General features: G+C 52.9%; 1 protein-coding gene across 4 annotated transcripts in view; it reads left to right on the top strand.

The window, feature by feature from the left end:
* The window catches only part of CDC42BPB (CDC42 binding protein kinase beta), a 118,574-nt gene that overhangs the window by 90,819 nt on the left and 13,869 nt on the right, over window positions 1-13,886 (top strand). Inside the window, exons 21-27 of one of the 4 annotated variants that reach the window (XM_039462789.2) lie at window positions 1,411-1,490; window positions 4,276-4,326; window positions 6,009-6,095; window positions 6,423-6,500; window positions 8,956-9,061; window positions 10,962-11,098; window positions 11,691-11,830. In XM_039462789.2, the coding sequence (XP_039318723.1) occupies window positions 1,411-1,490; window positions 4,276-4,326; window positions 6,009-6,095; window positions 6,423-6,500; window positions 8,956-9,061; window positions 10,962-11,098; window positions 11,691-11,830 (679 nt within the window). The remainder of the gene's footprint in view (window positions 1-1,410; window positions 1,491-4,275; window positions 4,327-6,008; window positions 6,096-6,422; window positions 6,501-8,955; window positions 9,062-10,961; window positions 11,099-11,690; window positions 11,831-13,886) is intronic. The other 3 variants (XM_039462790.2, XM_039462791.2, XM_039462792.2) reach the window with 3 other exon arrangements.

Below are 13,886 nucleotides of genomic sequence, written 5' to 3'. Positions count from 1 at the left end.
AATTCCCCATGCTTTCTTCTCATGCTTGTGTGGTTTCATTCTTGATTCGTTGATTCAGGATCTTTCTCTGTTGCCCAGGCTGGAGTGCAGTAGCATGATCAGGGCTCACTGCAGCCTCAACCTTCTGGGCTCATGTGATCCTCTCACCTCAGCCCCCCGAGTAGCTGGGACTACAGGCTTGTACCACCACACCTGGCTATTTTTTTTTTTCTTTAAGACGATGTTTTCCAGGCTGGTCTTAAACTCCTCGACTCAAGCAGTCTGCCCACCTTGTCTCCCAGAGTGCTAGGATTACAGGCATGAGCCACCGTGCCTGGCCTCAGTTTTTTAATTAGAATACTAATCCATTTGAAGTTTGTTCTGACAGTTTGAGGAATATATTCAGTTTTATCTTTTGCCAAGGGCAAGCTGCTTGTCCAGTATCAGTTATGAAGCTATGTACGACCATTGTTATATACAGAGTCACCATGGGCACTTGGGTCTGTTTCTGGATTTTTACCCTGTTCCATTGTTCGTGGGCAGGAACCACTTGATTCTTGTTTTTGTTTTGTGTGTAGGGGTTTTTTGTGTGTGTGCGACAGGGTCTCTGTCACCCAGGCTGGCGTGCAGTGGCACATGCATCCTCAGTCTCCCCAGCTCCACAGGCACATGCCACCATGCCCATGCCCAGCTAATTTTATTTATTAATTTCTTGTTGCTGTGGGGTCTCTCTCTGTTGCCCAGGCTGGTCTCAAACTCATGGCCTCAAGGCAACTTCCCTCCTTGGTCCCCCAAAGTGCTGGGATGACAGGTGCGAGCCACTGCCCTGGGCCATGATTCTTATCATAGAGGCCTTACTGAATCTGCTTTAATACCTGGTGGTAGATCTCCAACTCCACCCACCCCCAGCCCACCCACCCCTGCAGTTTTGGGTGGGTATGGGGGTGTGTGTGTGACAGAATCTAGCTCTGTCACCCAGGCTGGAGTGCAGTGGTGCTATCTCAGCTCACTGCAACCTCCACCTCCTGGGTTCAAGAGATTCTCCTGCCTCAGCCTCCCAAGTAGCTAAGATTATAGGCACTCACCACCACGCATGGCTAATTTTTGTATTTTTAGCAGAGATGGGGTTTCAGATGTTGGCCTGGCTGGTCTTTAACTCCTGACCTCAAGTGATCCACCAGCCTCAGCCACCCAAACTGCTGGGATTACAGGCATGAACCTCCATACCCGGCCCCTTGGTTACTTTTTCAAGTGAACTTTTTGATTCTTGTTCAGCTTTGGGGGAAAGCCTGTTGGTTTTTTTAATTGGGTTCATGTTGGATATATCAGTTACTTAAGGAGAATTGACATCCTGAAGACACTGAGTCTTTCTGTCTGAAAATATTATGTAGACTTTAGTTTTTCACCCTGAGTATTTGTTTCTTCTTACAGGGCTCAAACTTCCAGATTTTCAGGATTCCATTTTTGAGTATTTCAACACCGCTCCTCTTGCACATGACCTGACATTTAGAGTAAGTCATTGTTGTTTTGTTTTTTTTTTTAAGTGACAGATGAGTTTATAATACGTTAGAAATAGTGTAATGTGATTTCAGTACTCATGGGACCACAAACACAACAGTAAATATACAATTCAGTGTTTATCTCAGAGTTGTGCTAACTATGTAATTGACCCACATGTAAGCTACCCACATTCAATGCATAAGGTGGGAGGCATTCAAGGTATTTGACTTGTTCCCAGAAAAGCTTTCTCAACTCAAATTAAGTAGAAATGAGATTAAGAAACTGCTCAGCATCTTCAGGGAGAAATCTACACTGGCCTCAGCTGTGTAGTGAGTATTTCAAGTAAATATTTTAATATAAATTCTCACAGTGGGCTGGGTGTGGTATCTCATGCCTGTAATCCCAGCATTTTGGGAGGCCAAAGTGGGAGGATCATTTGAGCCCAGGAGTTCAAGACCAGTCTGGGCAACATAGCGAGACCCGCATCTCTTAAAAAAAAATTTTTTTTTAAATTCCCACACTAGAGTGAATAAAAATACATTAGTTGTGTTACCATCTGTGTAACTACAGAGTTTGACGTCAGAGATTGATGGGAAAGGTAGTTGATGGAAACAGTCTGGCACCAGATGCCTCAATGAGACCCTGGCAAGGAAGCCAACCCCCTCAGGCAGCCAGAGCCACTGGCCATCTACTCGGCAAGCAGCTATTGAGCAAGGAGCAGACCCTGCTGCCTCCCTCATGGGCTGCAGGTTCTTGGTGGCATTCCACGGAGGCAGGGCAGCCTTTCCTCCTCTCCTGAACCTGCAGGGATGCACCCTTGGCAGCAGCATTCGAAGCTCCCTGGAGCGGGAGAGCAGACCTCACTAATGCGACTCCTGATGGGGTGTGGGGTGGAGAGGTGGTTTCCGCCTTTGATTTAGAAAACTCCAACCCTGCAGGCAAGTGTGAAGAATGGGCTGCAGGTGTCCGTGTCCCTCCCCTGGGATTTTGCTGCATTGCTTGCTTGCTTTCATCATAGAGACTCTTTTCCTCGGAAGTATTTGAAAGTGACTTGCAGGCATCAGTGACCCCAGCATACTTCAGTTATTTCTTAAGATAGGGGTGTTCTCCCACATAACCACAGTCACTGTCATCAGGCATTCTGCACTGGTGCTGTAGGACAGCCCATATCCAGATGTCCCTTCTCCTGGGAATGTCCTTTCCTGCTGGCTTTTCCTCCTCATTCTGGATCCACCTGGTGATCACAAATCGCATTTGGTCTTTTTCTTCCTTGAATCTGGAACAATTCCCCCATCTGTCCCCTCTTTTATGACAGTGATATTTTAGTGGTACCCAGGCCAGTTGTCCTCCAGAATGTCCACTCTGGGTTGGCCTGATGTTTCGTCTCCATCAGATGTGGAACCTTTTGGCACAGACTCTCTGCAGGGGTAGCCGTGCCCTTCTCTCACACACAGGCCGACCTGCCCAGGGAGAATGATGCTGAGTCTGATCTTTGGGTTGAGATGGGGTTGGCTAGGGCTGCTTCCTGTGTGAGTAGGGGGTGGTCAGCAGGTGCCCATGTGGGCATCTGTCCGTAGCAGCCTCCCCTGGGGTGGGCTCTTAGCATCCTGGCCTGGGTCAGTCATTACAATACCCAAACAGGTTTGCATTGCTCCAGCAATTCTGGACACACCTGTTCACCTTCACCTGTCAAACTGTTTATTTGTTTTATCAAATTGGCAATGCTTGTCTTTTCCCTGAAATCCTGAGTTTTGAAGAAGCAAATCTATTTAACTGGTAAGTGCCCGCCGGGTCTTTGATAAGCCTGTTTCTACATGAGTCATTGCCTCTCCCTGTTGCTATGGGGAGGCATGAGGGATCCAGAGAGCCAGAGACAGTGCTTGTTTGCCGAGTGGAGGCGGCCAGGAAAGCAGCAGCTTTCTGTAACGTTAACAGAGTGGAGCGCCTAGGAGAAAGTGAGTTTACAGCCAGTACTGTCCCTGAGTGAGTGAGTCACAGCTGTGGACAGTGGGCAGCAGAGGTGGAGACAGAGGTGACATCTCTCTGCCTCATTCTCTACAGCCAGCACACCTGCCCTTGCTAATCCCTCCTTTTTTTTTTTTTTTTTTTTTTTTTGAGACATAGTCTTACTCTGTTGCCCAGGCTGGAGTGCAGTGGTGCAGTTTCAGCTTACCACAACCTCCACCTCCCAAGTTCAAGTGATTCTTGTGCCTCAGCCTCCCAAGTAGCTAGAGCTGGGACTACAGGCATGTGCCACCATGCCTGGCTTTTTTTTTTTTTTTTAAATAGTGGAGATGGGGTTTCTCCATATTAGCCAGGCTGGTCTCAAACTCTTGACCTCAAGTGATCACCCACCTCGGCCTCTCAAAGTGCTGGGATTGCAGGCATGGCTACCATGCCTGGCCCATAGTTTATTTTTAAATTGTGATGTAAGCACACATAACATAAAACTTACCATCATAACCATTTTTAGAGTCAGGGTGTCCCTCTGCTGCCCTGGCTGGAGTACAGTAGTACCATCATAGCTCACTGCAACCTCAAACTCCTGGGCTCAAGTGATTCTCCTGCCTCAGCGTTCAGTAGACAAAGCCCTTTATCAGGGTCTGAGTCTGTTAGGAAGAGCTTCCAGACTCTCTTGAAAATTGTCTTTGAGAAGCTTCTTGTCCCATTCTGCCTGCATGAACCATGTTGCTTATTACTAGAAATGGTCTGCCACCAAGAATAAGTTGATGTGTCTTCATGCCAGTGTTCACGGGTGGGAAGTGATGTTTGTTCCTCCTGTCTCTTACCTCCAAGGACTCTCTCTCCACCTCGTCTGCATCTTCCCTGCTAGCCTTTTGGGAAGAAGTAAGTGGCTGCAGCGCTGCTTCCCGTGGCTTTCACCCTTTAGTGCACAGCCTCCTCAATGCTCCTGTTCCTTAATCCGCGTCTCTGATTAATTAACTGACTAAATGAAATGAGTGGGGCTTTTCCATGGCTACAGTTAAATTACTTAATATTATTTTTCTCCTCATTTATCTAAAGATGGAACTGTAACTCACTTAACATACCTTATCTATGAGGCAGATTTGCTTACATTTTTTAGCTTTGATAATCAGCCAGTTGAGCTAGCCTTTCCCTTGTGAATTTGCAGTACACAGTTGTGTGTGTGTTTTGTGTGTGTGCTACCGTCCCATCTGAATTTGGCTCCTTCCTCCGTGGCCTAATTAATTGCAACTGTTGGAAAATGTTTATCTGATTTGGTTCATTGGGATTCTGATGTAGAACACAAAATACAGCTGTAAACTGCTCTTTTAAGTACCTACCCAGCCACGTCTATGTCCTAGGACACTGTCTTTTGGTGCTAACACTTACTGCTCAGCATACCTACCTGTGCGTCTGTGTAAACAGCAGTGGCCTTTCATGATAACCTGTTAGTTTCAGGAATACTCGTTAAAATAGAGTTGTTTTTAAGTGACTTTAGAGTGTAGCTTTAGCTTCAAATAAATCACTGTGAAATTAGAACTCTTTGTTTGTTTGTTTGTTTTAGAGACGGGGTTTTACCATGTTGGTCAGGCTGGTCTTGAATGCCCGACCTCAGGTGATCCGCCTGCCTTGGCCTCCAAAGTACTTGGATTACAGGTGTGAGCCACCATGCCCGGCCAAGAACTGCGCTTCCCTGTGTCATAACATTTTCAGGGAGATTGTTACTTCTGCTTATGGACCCACTGGCCTCTGTTGATATTAGAAATTCTTCTTGATCCTTGAAATGAGATTAAGAAGCATTATTTAGCTAATTGATCCTTTTTTTTTTTTTTTTTTTTTTTTTTTTGAGACAGAGTCTCGCTTTGTTGCCCAGGCTGTAGTGCAATGGCTTGATCTTGGCTCACTGCAACCTCCACCTCCTGGGTTCAAGCGATTCTCCTGCCTCAGCCTCCAGGGTAGCTGGGATTATGGGTGTGTGCTAGCATGCCCAGCTAATTTTTATATTTTTAGTAGAGATGGGATTTCACCATGTTGGCCAGGCTAGTCTCAAACTCCTGACCTCTGGTGATCCGCCCACCTCAGCCCCCCAAAGTGTCGGGATTACTGGCGTGGTCACCATGCCCGTCCTGGCTAATTGATTTCAAGACGGCTAGGTTTAGATGATATTACTTATGAATAAAGGTCAGGAAGGATCTGCGTTTCCAGGTCTTGCCCTTTCAGTGGCCCGAGCAAGGAGGCTGCAGGAGGGGTATGCTCAGGGCTGTGCATTAGAGGCATCTCCAGGCAAATTCTCACCTCGGGGCGTGACTGACTTGTCAGACTCTACCTGCCCACGTGGTCATACTCCGCAGAGGATGCCGAGTCCAGGGGTCCTCAAGGCAGGCTGGCCAGCTGGGGGTGGAGCAGGGGTCTATGAGGAGACCCAAGGGGTGACAGGATCCAGGAGTAAGAACCGCTGGGACCTCTGGGACAGGCCGAATGCAGTTTGATTTGTGAAGAACTTGTAAGTAGAGTCTGGTAGAGTATGTCCTTTCACGCTACTCTCTCTTTCTTGGTTCTCACAGACCAGCTCAGCTAGTGAACAAGAAACACAAGCTCCGAAGCCAGAAGCGTCCCCATTGATGTCTGCGGCTGCATCAGAGCAGCAGGAGGTGAGCCAGCCTTGCCCTGGTGATGCTCCCACCTGGGGTCTGCCCTCGTGTCCAGGTGAGCAGACGTCGCTCACCTGGTCCCTGCGTAACAGCTTGCAGCGAGGGCTTCTGCCCAGGTGCTCAAGCCCACCTTTCATTTTGAGAATTCACTGTCATCCTTCCCCTAGACGAGGGAGGCTTTGGCATCAGATGTTTCAACGTTGTAGCAAAATAAAAATGCAGAAGTGTTCACTGGTAACACATTCTTGAGAGAAGTGCACCCCGTGGGGCAGGTGTCTCAGCCGAGCTGAGCTGGGCCGACACTCACCTGTCCTGCTTGTCTCCCAGGACATGGCTCGGCCCCCGCAGAGGCCATCCGCTGTGCCGTTGCCCGCCACGCAGGCCCTGGCTCTGGCTGGACCGAAGGTAGGGCCTTGCTTTCACCCAGGGCGCCTTCTTAGTTACTTTATTCTCAGTTATTTAGAAAATACCTTTTGTGTCAATTAAACGGACTTAGTCATTTTTGCCTACACACAGTAGTGACCCTCATGTCCTATAGGAAATGTGTTGAGAATACTGTGTAATTCAGGAAGCCATCAGGAGCCTGTGTTTTCTTCATGATATCAGTGCTACACAAATGCATTCTAATTGGAAATGTTCAGCATTCAGTCTCCCCACTCTCCTTCTCTCTTTCCCCAAGCCATATTCTCTCCACTCGTAGGGAGCTTACTCCTCCACGTTGATTTTCATTTGTCTGCCTGTACTTAGGGAACCTTACAGAACTATGTGGCTGGTGGGTGGGAATGACTTGTGGCATAAAGGGCCCTGCAGTGCGTGTGCGGTTCTGAGCCTCATTCTTTGTACAGGCACATCCTAGATAGCTGGCACAGCATCCCCACAGGGCCCTGCTCCCCTGTCCTGACCCCACAGGCCGCTGCTCCCCTGTCCTAACCCCACAGGGCCCTGCTCCCCTCTCCTGGCCCCACAGAGCTTCTGTTCTCTTGTTCTGGTCCCACAGGCCCCTGCTCCCCTGTCCTGACCCCACAGGCCCCTGCTCCCCTGTCCTGACCCCACAGGCCCCTGCTCCCCTGTCCTGACCCCACAGGCCCCTGCTCCCCTGTCCTGACCCCACAGGGCTTCTGCTCCCCTGTCCTGACCCCACAGGCCCCTGCTCCCCTGTCCTGACCCCACAGGCCCCTGCTCCCCTGTCCTGACCCCACAGGCCCCTGCTCCCCTGTCCTGACCCCACAGGCCCCTGCTCCCCTGTCCTGACCCCACAGGGCCCTGCTCCCCTGTCCTGGCCCCATAGGGCTTCTGTTCTCTTGTTCTGGTCCCACAGGCCCCTGCCCCCCTGTCCTGACCCCACAGGCCCCTGCTCCCCTGTCCTGACCCCACAGGCCCCTGCTCCCCTGTCCTGACCCCACAGGCCCCTGCTCCCCTGTCCTGACCCCACAGGCCCCTGCTCCCCTGTCCTGACCCCACAGGGCTTCTGCTCCCCTGTCCTGACCCCACAGGCCCCTGCTCCCCTGTCCTGACCCCACAGGCCCCTGCTCCCCTGTCCTGGTCCCACAGCGCCCTGCTCCCCTGTCCTGGTCCCACAGCGCCCTGCTCCCCTGTCCTGGTCCCACAGCGCCCTGCTCCCCTGTCCTGGTCCCACAGCGCCCTGCTCCCCTGTCCTGGTCCCACAGGCCCCTGCTCCCCTGTCCTGGTCCCACAGGCCCCTGCTCCCCTGTCCTGGTCCCACAGGGCTCCTGCTCCCCTGTCCTGGTCCCACAGGGCTTCTGTTCTCTTGTCCTGGTCCCACAGACTTATTTTTTGCATCCCCTTGTCCTGACCTCAGCTTCTTTTGTAGCATCCCCTTTTCTTCTGTATAAACATCAGTACGGATCAGAAAGTCTCCAGAGTGACAGGCCCCTGAGTTCTAAGCATTGCAAGTACGTAGCCCCCAGCCTAAGGTGTTTTTGTTGTGGTTAATGTAGACACGGCTTCTGCTTGTGCTTGCCACCACAGGCAGCTAAGCCAGCTGGAAATAAGAAGCCAGGCTTTATGAGGCTAATGAAGGGTTTGGCTTTTGGACTGACTCTTGCAGAGTCGGGGGCCAAGTCAAGAGGTCACCTGTTTGGTCACCATGTCTGACAGCAGCAGCTCTGCAGAGTGCTCGTGTGTCACGAGTACTCCTGATGGCCCGGCCACCGCCCCCAGCCTCCCTGCCTACCTCAGCCAGCCTCTTTCCCTGCGGCTCTCTGGAGTTTGTGTTGGTTGCTCCCCTACTTCCTGCAAATGGTTTCCCCCATATCTGTGTCCTGCTGAGGATCCTGTTGGTCTCTGCTGCGCCCGAGCTTCGTCAACAGGCAGTCCCGCGCGGCCTGCACTCTTCCGGCCTTGGGTCTGCTTCTGTTCCCACTGGGATCACTATGTGTCCACTCCTTATGAGGGACCATGAGCGTCTCCAGGCATTTGCTATTGTGAACTGTTCGCCTGTAGGTGATTCTTCCGTGTTTCTTGGACACACGCAAGGCCTGTGTGCAGCCCAACCCAATTGTGGCCCCACACCGGCCCCCAAGAGCCCGTGTGTGCTGGCCTCCAGGAGGCCAGGAACATGAGCCAGGAAGAGTTGGCCCTGCTGCCGCAGCGCTCTGGCCAACTGGCCTGGGTTTTGGGTACAGCTCTCCCACTGAGGGAAGCGTTTGTTTGTCTCTGGCTCACGCTCGCAGGTGTTTTCACCACTGTCTCATAAGCCCTGTTAGGGAACACGCAGACCAAGAACTTGTACATTTTCACCTTTTCAAGGCGATGCCCACGTTGCGTGTACGCAGGTTGATCTGCCTCCCTTCTCAAGAGTCCATGGTTCACCTCAGTGTTCTTGATTTTCTCCCTCCAGCCAAAAGCTCACCAGTTCAGCATCAAGTCCTTCTCCAGCCCTACTCAGTGCAGCCACTGCACCTCCCTGATGGTTGGGCTGATCCGGCAGGGCTACGCCTGCGAGGGTGAGTGTCATTGCAGTTCCTGGGGTCAGCGTGCACAGCGCAGGGCACCAGCCAGCTCCAGGGCAGCCCTAAACTGAAGTCAAGTTTAATTGGCTATTTGAGGGCAGGTTTGTTTTCTTGAGTTGGGGGACAGGGTCTCACTCTGTTGCTCAGGCTGGAGTGCAGTGGTGCAATCACGGGTCACTGCAAGCTTGACCTCCCCAGCTCAAGCGATTCCCTTATCTCAGCCTCCCAAGTAGTTAGGACCCCAGGCACACACCACCACCGTGCCTGGCTATTTTTTAATTTTTTTGTAGAGATGAGGTCTCACTTTGTTGCCCAGGCTGGTCTCAAACTCTGGGACTCAAGTGATCCTCCAGCCTCAGCCTCCCAAAGTGCTGGGATTGCAGGCATGAGCCACTGCGCCCAGCCTGGCAGATTAATTTTTGCAAATGCTCAGTAAAGGTGTGTGGAACCATGGATACCTGCTATGTTGGGAGTTCCAGTGCACTGTGCACTGCCGTGGTGACCAGAGCCATCTACTGAGAGTTACTACAAAATGTGTTGTCTGCAGCTGTTCTAAAAAATCAGAGAGAAAGACTGACTGTTTAAAACCTTCCACTATCATATTATCTAGGGACAACCATGATTATTTGTCTCTACTTCTAGTCATTGTTAATATTTTTTTTCTTTTTTTGAGGCAGAGTTTGACTCTCGTCACCCAGGCTGGATTGCAGTGGCTCAATTTCTTTTCAGCCTATTGCATTCTCTGCCTCCCAGATTCAAGCAGTTCTCCTGCCTCTGCCCCCCAAGTAGCTGAGTACACACGCATGCCACCATGCCCGGCTAATTTTTGTTTTTAATAGAGACAGGGTTTTGCCATGTTGGCCTGGCGGGTCTTGAACTCCTGACCTCAGATGATCCACCCACCTCATCCTCCCAAAGTGCTGGGATTACAAGTGTGAGCCACCGCTCCCAGCCCATTGTTAGCATTTATAAGGCTCTATCTTGTGCTCTTGCCCTGTGCTGGGGTTTGATGTGCTCTTACCCCCTCAGTAACTGCCCCATTTCACAGATGAGCAATCACCCCAGGCCACCCAGTGCTTTGGGAGGGTCCTGGAGCTCAGACCTGCACTGGCTCTGAACACTCCTGTCTTCCTGACAGTGGGTCTGTGAGCAGTGTTGTCCTGCAAGAACTGCTTTAGTATTTCCCGTCATTCACATTATAGCAGAAGCGTTGGGTTTTGTTATTTCAATTCACACATGTTTTGATTGGCCGCCAAGACCTCTGTCCCCATGACCATTGGCCTGTACTTGCCGTGCGGAAACTCAGCTGTGTGGGATGTGGCCAGGCTGGCAGGGAGGCAGGCCTGTGCACTAAGGCCTCCTGTCAGCAGCCCCTTTCCCTGTAGGATCCCGTGTGCGCAGGCTGAAGATGTCCTCGGTGCTGGAATCCCTGAGCTTTTGTGTGGATTGTGCCCTGCAACTGTTTTTACCTTCTTGGGTGTCTGGACTTGATGTGAGACTCGGTCATTATTTTTTGTTTGTTTTGTTTTATTTTGAGATGTAGTTTTGCTCTGTCACCCAGGCTGGAGTACAATGGTGTCATCTTGGCTCACTGCAACCTCCACCCCCAGGTTCAAGTGATTCTCCTGCCTCAGCCTCCCGAGTAGGTGGGATTACAGGTGCACATCACCACGCCTGGCTAATTTTTATATTTTTAATAGAGACAGGATTTCACCATGTTGGCCAGGCTGGTCTCAAACTCCTGACCTCAAGTGGTCCGCCCACCTCCGCCTCCCAAAGTGCTGGGATTCCAGGCGAGACCTGGTAATTATTAAATTGCCTCCTTAAGGCATAGGTTCTGCAGTGACTTCTCTGTAGGAAGCAAGCTTTGAAAGCAGTGTTCTTTCTCTTCCAGTATGTTCCTTTGCTTGCCATGTGTCCTGCAAAGACAGTGCCCCCCAGGTATGCCCAATACCTCCCGAGCAGTCCAAGAGGCCTCTGGGCGTGGATGTGCAGCGAGGCATAGGAACAGCCTATAAAGGCCACGTCAAGGTAGGCGGCCTCACCTCCACCCCTCAGCCCTCAGTGCCTGTGGGGTGCAGTGACCAGTAGCTGTGCCCAGCCACTCTAAAAAGCAGCCGCTCGTGGTGGCAGGTGGCCTTGGTGCCAGTCCTAGGAGGCCTCCTTTCCTGGGCACTGAGGCCATCAGGCTGGCACAGCTGCTGCTCTGAATGGCCTGGGCATCCTGTGGCCTCCACGCAGAAGTTCACTCAGAGTCCGTCCTGCACTGAGTGTCTGGCCAGCAGGCAGCAGCTCAGTGGGGTCTGAAAGCCACAGTGCCAGGCCCACTTCTACGTGACTGTCCAGCTGTGTGTACCACAGCACCCTGCATGGGGGTGATGCGATGTGGCTTGAGCTGCCAGCTTTCCCTGGCACTATCTGCTGCCATGCGTGGAACCCTCCCGGGCACCACCCTGAGCCTTCCTGGGCAGACCCCTCCGTCCAGACCGCTCTGCCTCCAGCCTGGGCAGGGTACAGGGAGCGCTGTCCCTGGCAGCTGGAAGTAGATGGTGAGTGAATGTAAAGGAGCCTGGCCGCCTGCCTGGCCTGGTGGAATGTGGCCACTGTTTGTTTTTATTAATAGGTCCCAAAGCCCACCGGGGTGAAGAAGGGATGGCAGCGTGCATATGCGGTTGTCTGTGACTGCAAGCTCTTCCTTTACGATCTGCCTGAAGGAAAGTCCACCCAGCCTGGTGTCATTGCAAGTCAGGTCTTAGATCTCAGGTCTGTTTGGGTAGCATCGCCTTTGCTCCATCAATCTTCCCTTTCTGTCTTTCGCCAAAAGGACAGTGGGTTGCTTAGCAATCTTTGACCTCATTGATACTTCACCCACCTCGTTACCGGACAGTTGCAAAAACGGGTGAAGGTTAGTCATGACGTAAAGCGCATCCCTGCATATGAACAGCCATGCATGTGGACATGTGCACACAGGAACATGCACACTGTAGGCTCTTCCTGCCTTGCAGATGTTTGCATTGAAACGTTTGCCAAAGAGGCATGTATTTAACATAAGAAAACCACATGACCAAGAACAGGTAGCAGATCCCAGAGAAGAGCCGTGCAGCCTGCAGCTGTCTGTGCGTTTTAGAGACCGTGGCAGGTGCTGTTGGCGTGTGGAAGAAGTCTGGAGCCGTGGGCCATGGGTGGCTGTAGCCTTTGCTGATGACCCTGTCTCAGTGCCACCGAGTGTCAGCTGCAGAAGTAGGCAGGGCCTCCTTCCACTTTCTCTTAGAGTTGACGTCTGTGGCCCTCTGTTCTCATTTGTGAGATGAGGACAGTGGTCACATAACTGGCATGGTTGTTGTGAAGGTAAACGTGTCACTAAGGCCGAGCTCATCCCGGGGCCTGCACAGGAGCCGAGCTCCCGCCGCTGTGTCCTCTCTGCAGTGACCGTGCCCTGTCTCCTGTGTGGTGCACAGACTCCATCTGTAGCACTGGTTCTTGGGGCAGGGCTGCTGGGTACCCTGAGGAGAATGAGGGTGTGCCAGGATCACCTGGCAGCATACTCTGCCTTCCATGCCCCCTCCCCTCAGGGCACCTACCAGTCCCTGGCTTTGTACAGGTGTGCCCCTGGCCTGCCAGCGAAGAGCCACTGGTGGACACAAAGTTGGCATAAGCCCAAGCCACAGGTCCCATTGCAAGGCTCAGCACCCCCAGTGTTGGGACCTTCTTCAGAGCAGCACTGACCCCACACCCCACTCCCCGATTCACCTCCACACCCCACACCCCGACTCACCTCCACACTCCACACCCCCACTCACCTCCACACCTCACACCCCCACTCACCTCCACACCTCAACGCCCCCACTCACCTCCACACCCCATGCCCCACTCACCTCCACTTCCCACGCCCCCACTCACCTCCACATCCCACACCCCCACTCACCTCACCCCACCCCCACTCACCTCCACGCCCCACAGCCCCACTCACCTCCACGCCCCACTCACCTCCACACCCCACACCCCACACCCCACTCACCTCCACACCCCACGCCCCACTCACCTCCACGCCCCACACCCCACACCCCCACTCACCTCCACACCCCACCCCCACTCACCTCCACGCCCCACCCCCACTCACCTCCACACCCCACACCCCACTCACCTCCACGCCCCACACCCCCACTCACCTCCGCACCCCGCGCCCCACTCACTTCCACACCTCACCTCCACGCCCCACACACCCCCACTCACCTCCACACCCCATGCCCCCACTCACCTCCACATTCCACGCCCCCACTCACCTCCACACCCCACCCCCACTCACCTCCACGCCCCACCCCCACTCACCTCCACACCCCACGCCCCACTCACCTCCACACCCCACGCCCCACTCACCTCCACACCCCACACCCCCACTCACCTCCACACCCCACCCCCACTCACCTCCACGCCCCACCCCCACTCACCTCCACACCCCGCGCCCCACTCACTTCCACACCTCATCTCCACGCCACCAAGCCGGGAGCCTCATCCACACTGTGCTGGTGCCTGTCACACTATGCCAGTTACAGACGACCCGCTCTGCACTTGGCACAGCCAGGCAGTCCCTCTATAGCCATGTGCAGAGGAAAAGTGAGGTTAGGGGTGGGTGTGGAGGTGAGAGGGGGAGTGGGGGAGTTGGCCGTGAAGTGTGGAGGTGAGAGGGGAAGTGGATGTGAGGTGTGGAGGTTTGAGTGGGGTGTAGAGGTGAGTAGGAGAGTGGGGTGTGGGGTGTGGAGGTGAGTGGGACCTGGAGGTGAGTGGTCTCCCAGCGGGGTCAATGTTTCTTTCTTACCAG

The sequence above is a fragment of the Saimiri boliviensis genome, chromosome 2, assembly GCF_048565385.1.
Source record: "Saimiri boliviensis isolate mSaiBol1 chromosome 2, mSaiBol1.pri, whole genome shotgun sequence".
Lineage (NCBI taxonomy): Eukaryota > Metazoa > Chordata > Mammalia > Primates > Cebidae > Saimiri > Saimiri boliviensis.
This window is presented reverse-complemented; position numbering and strand designations above follow the sequence as displayed.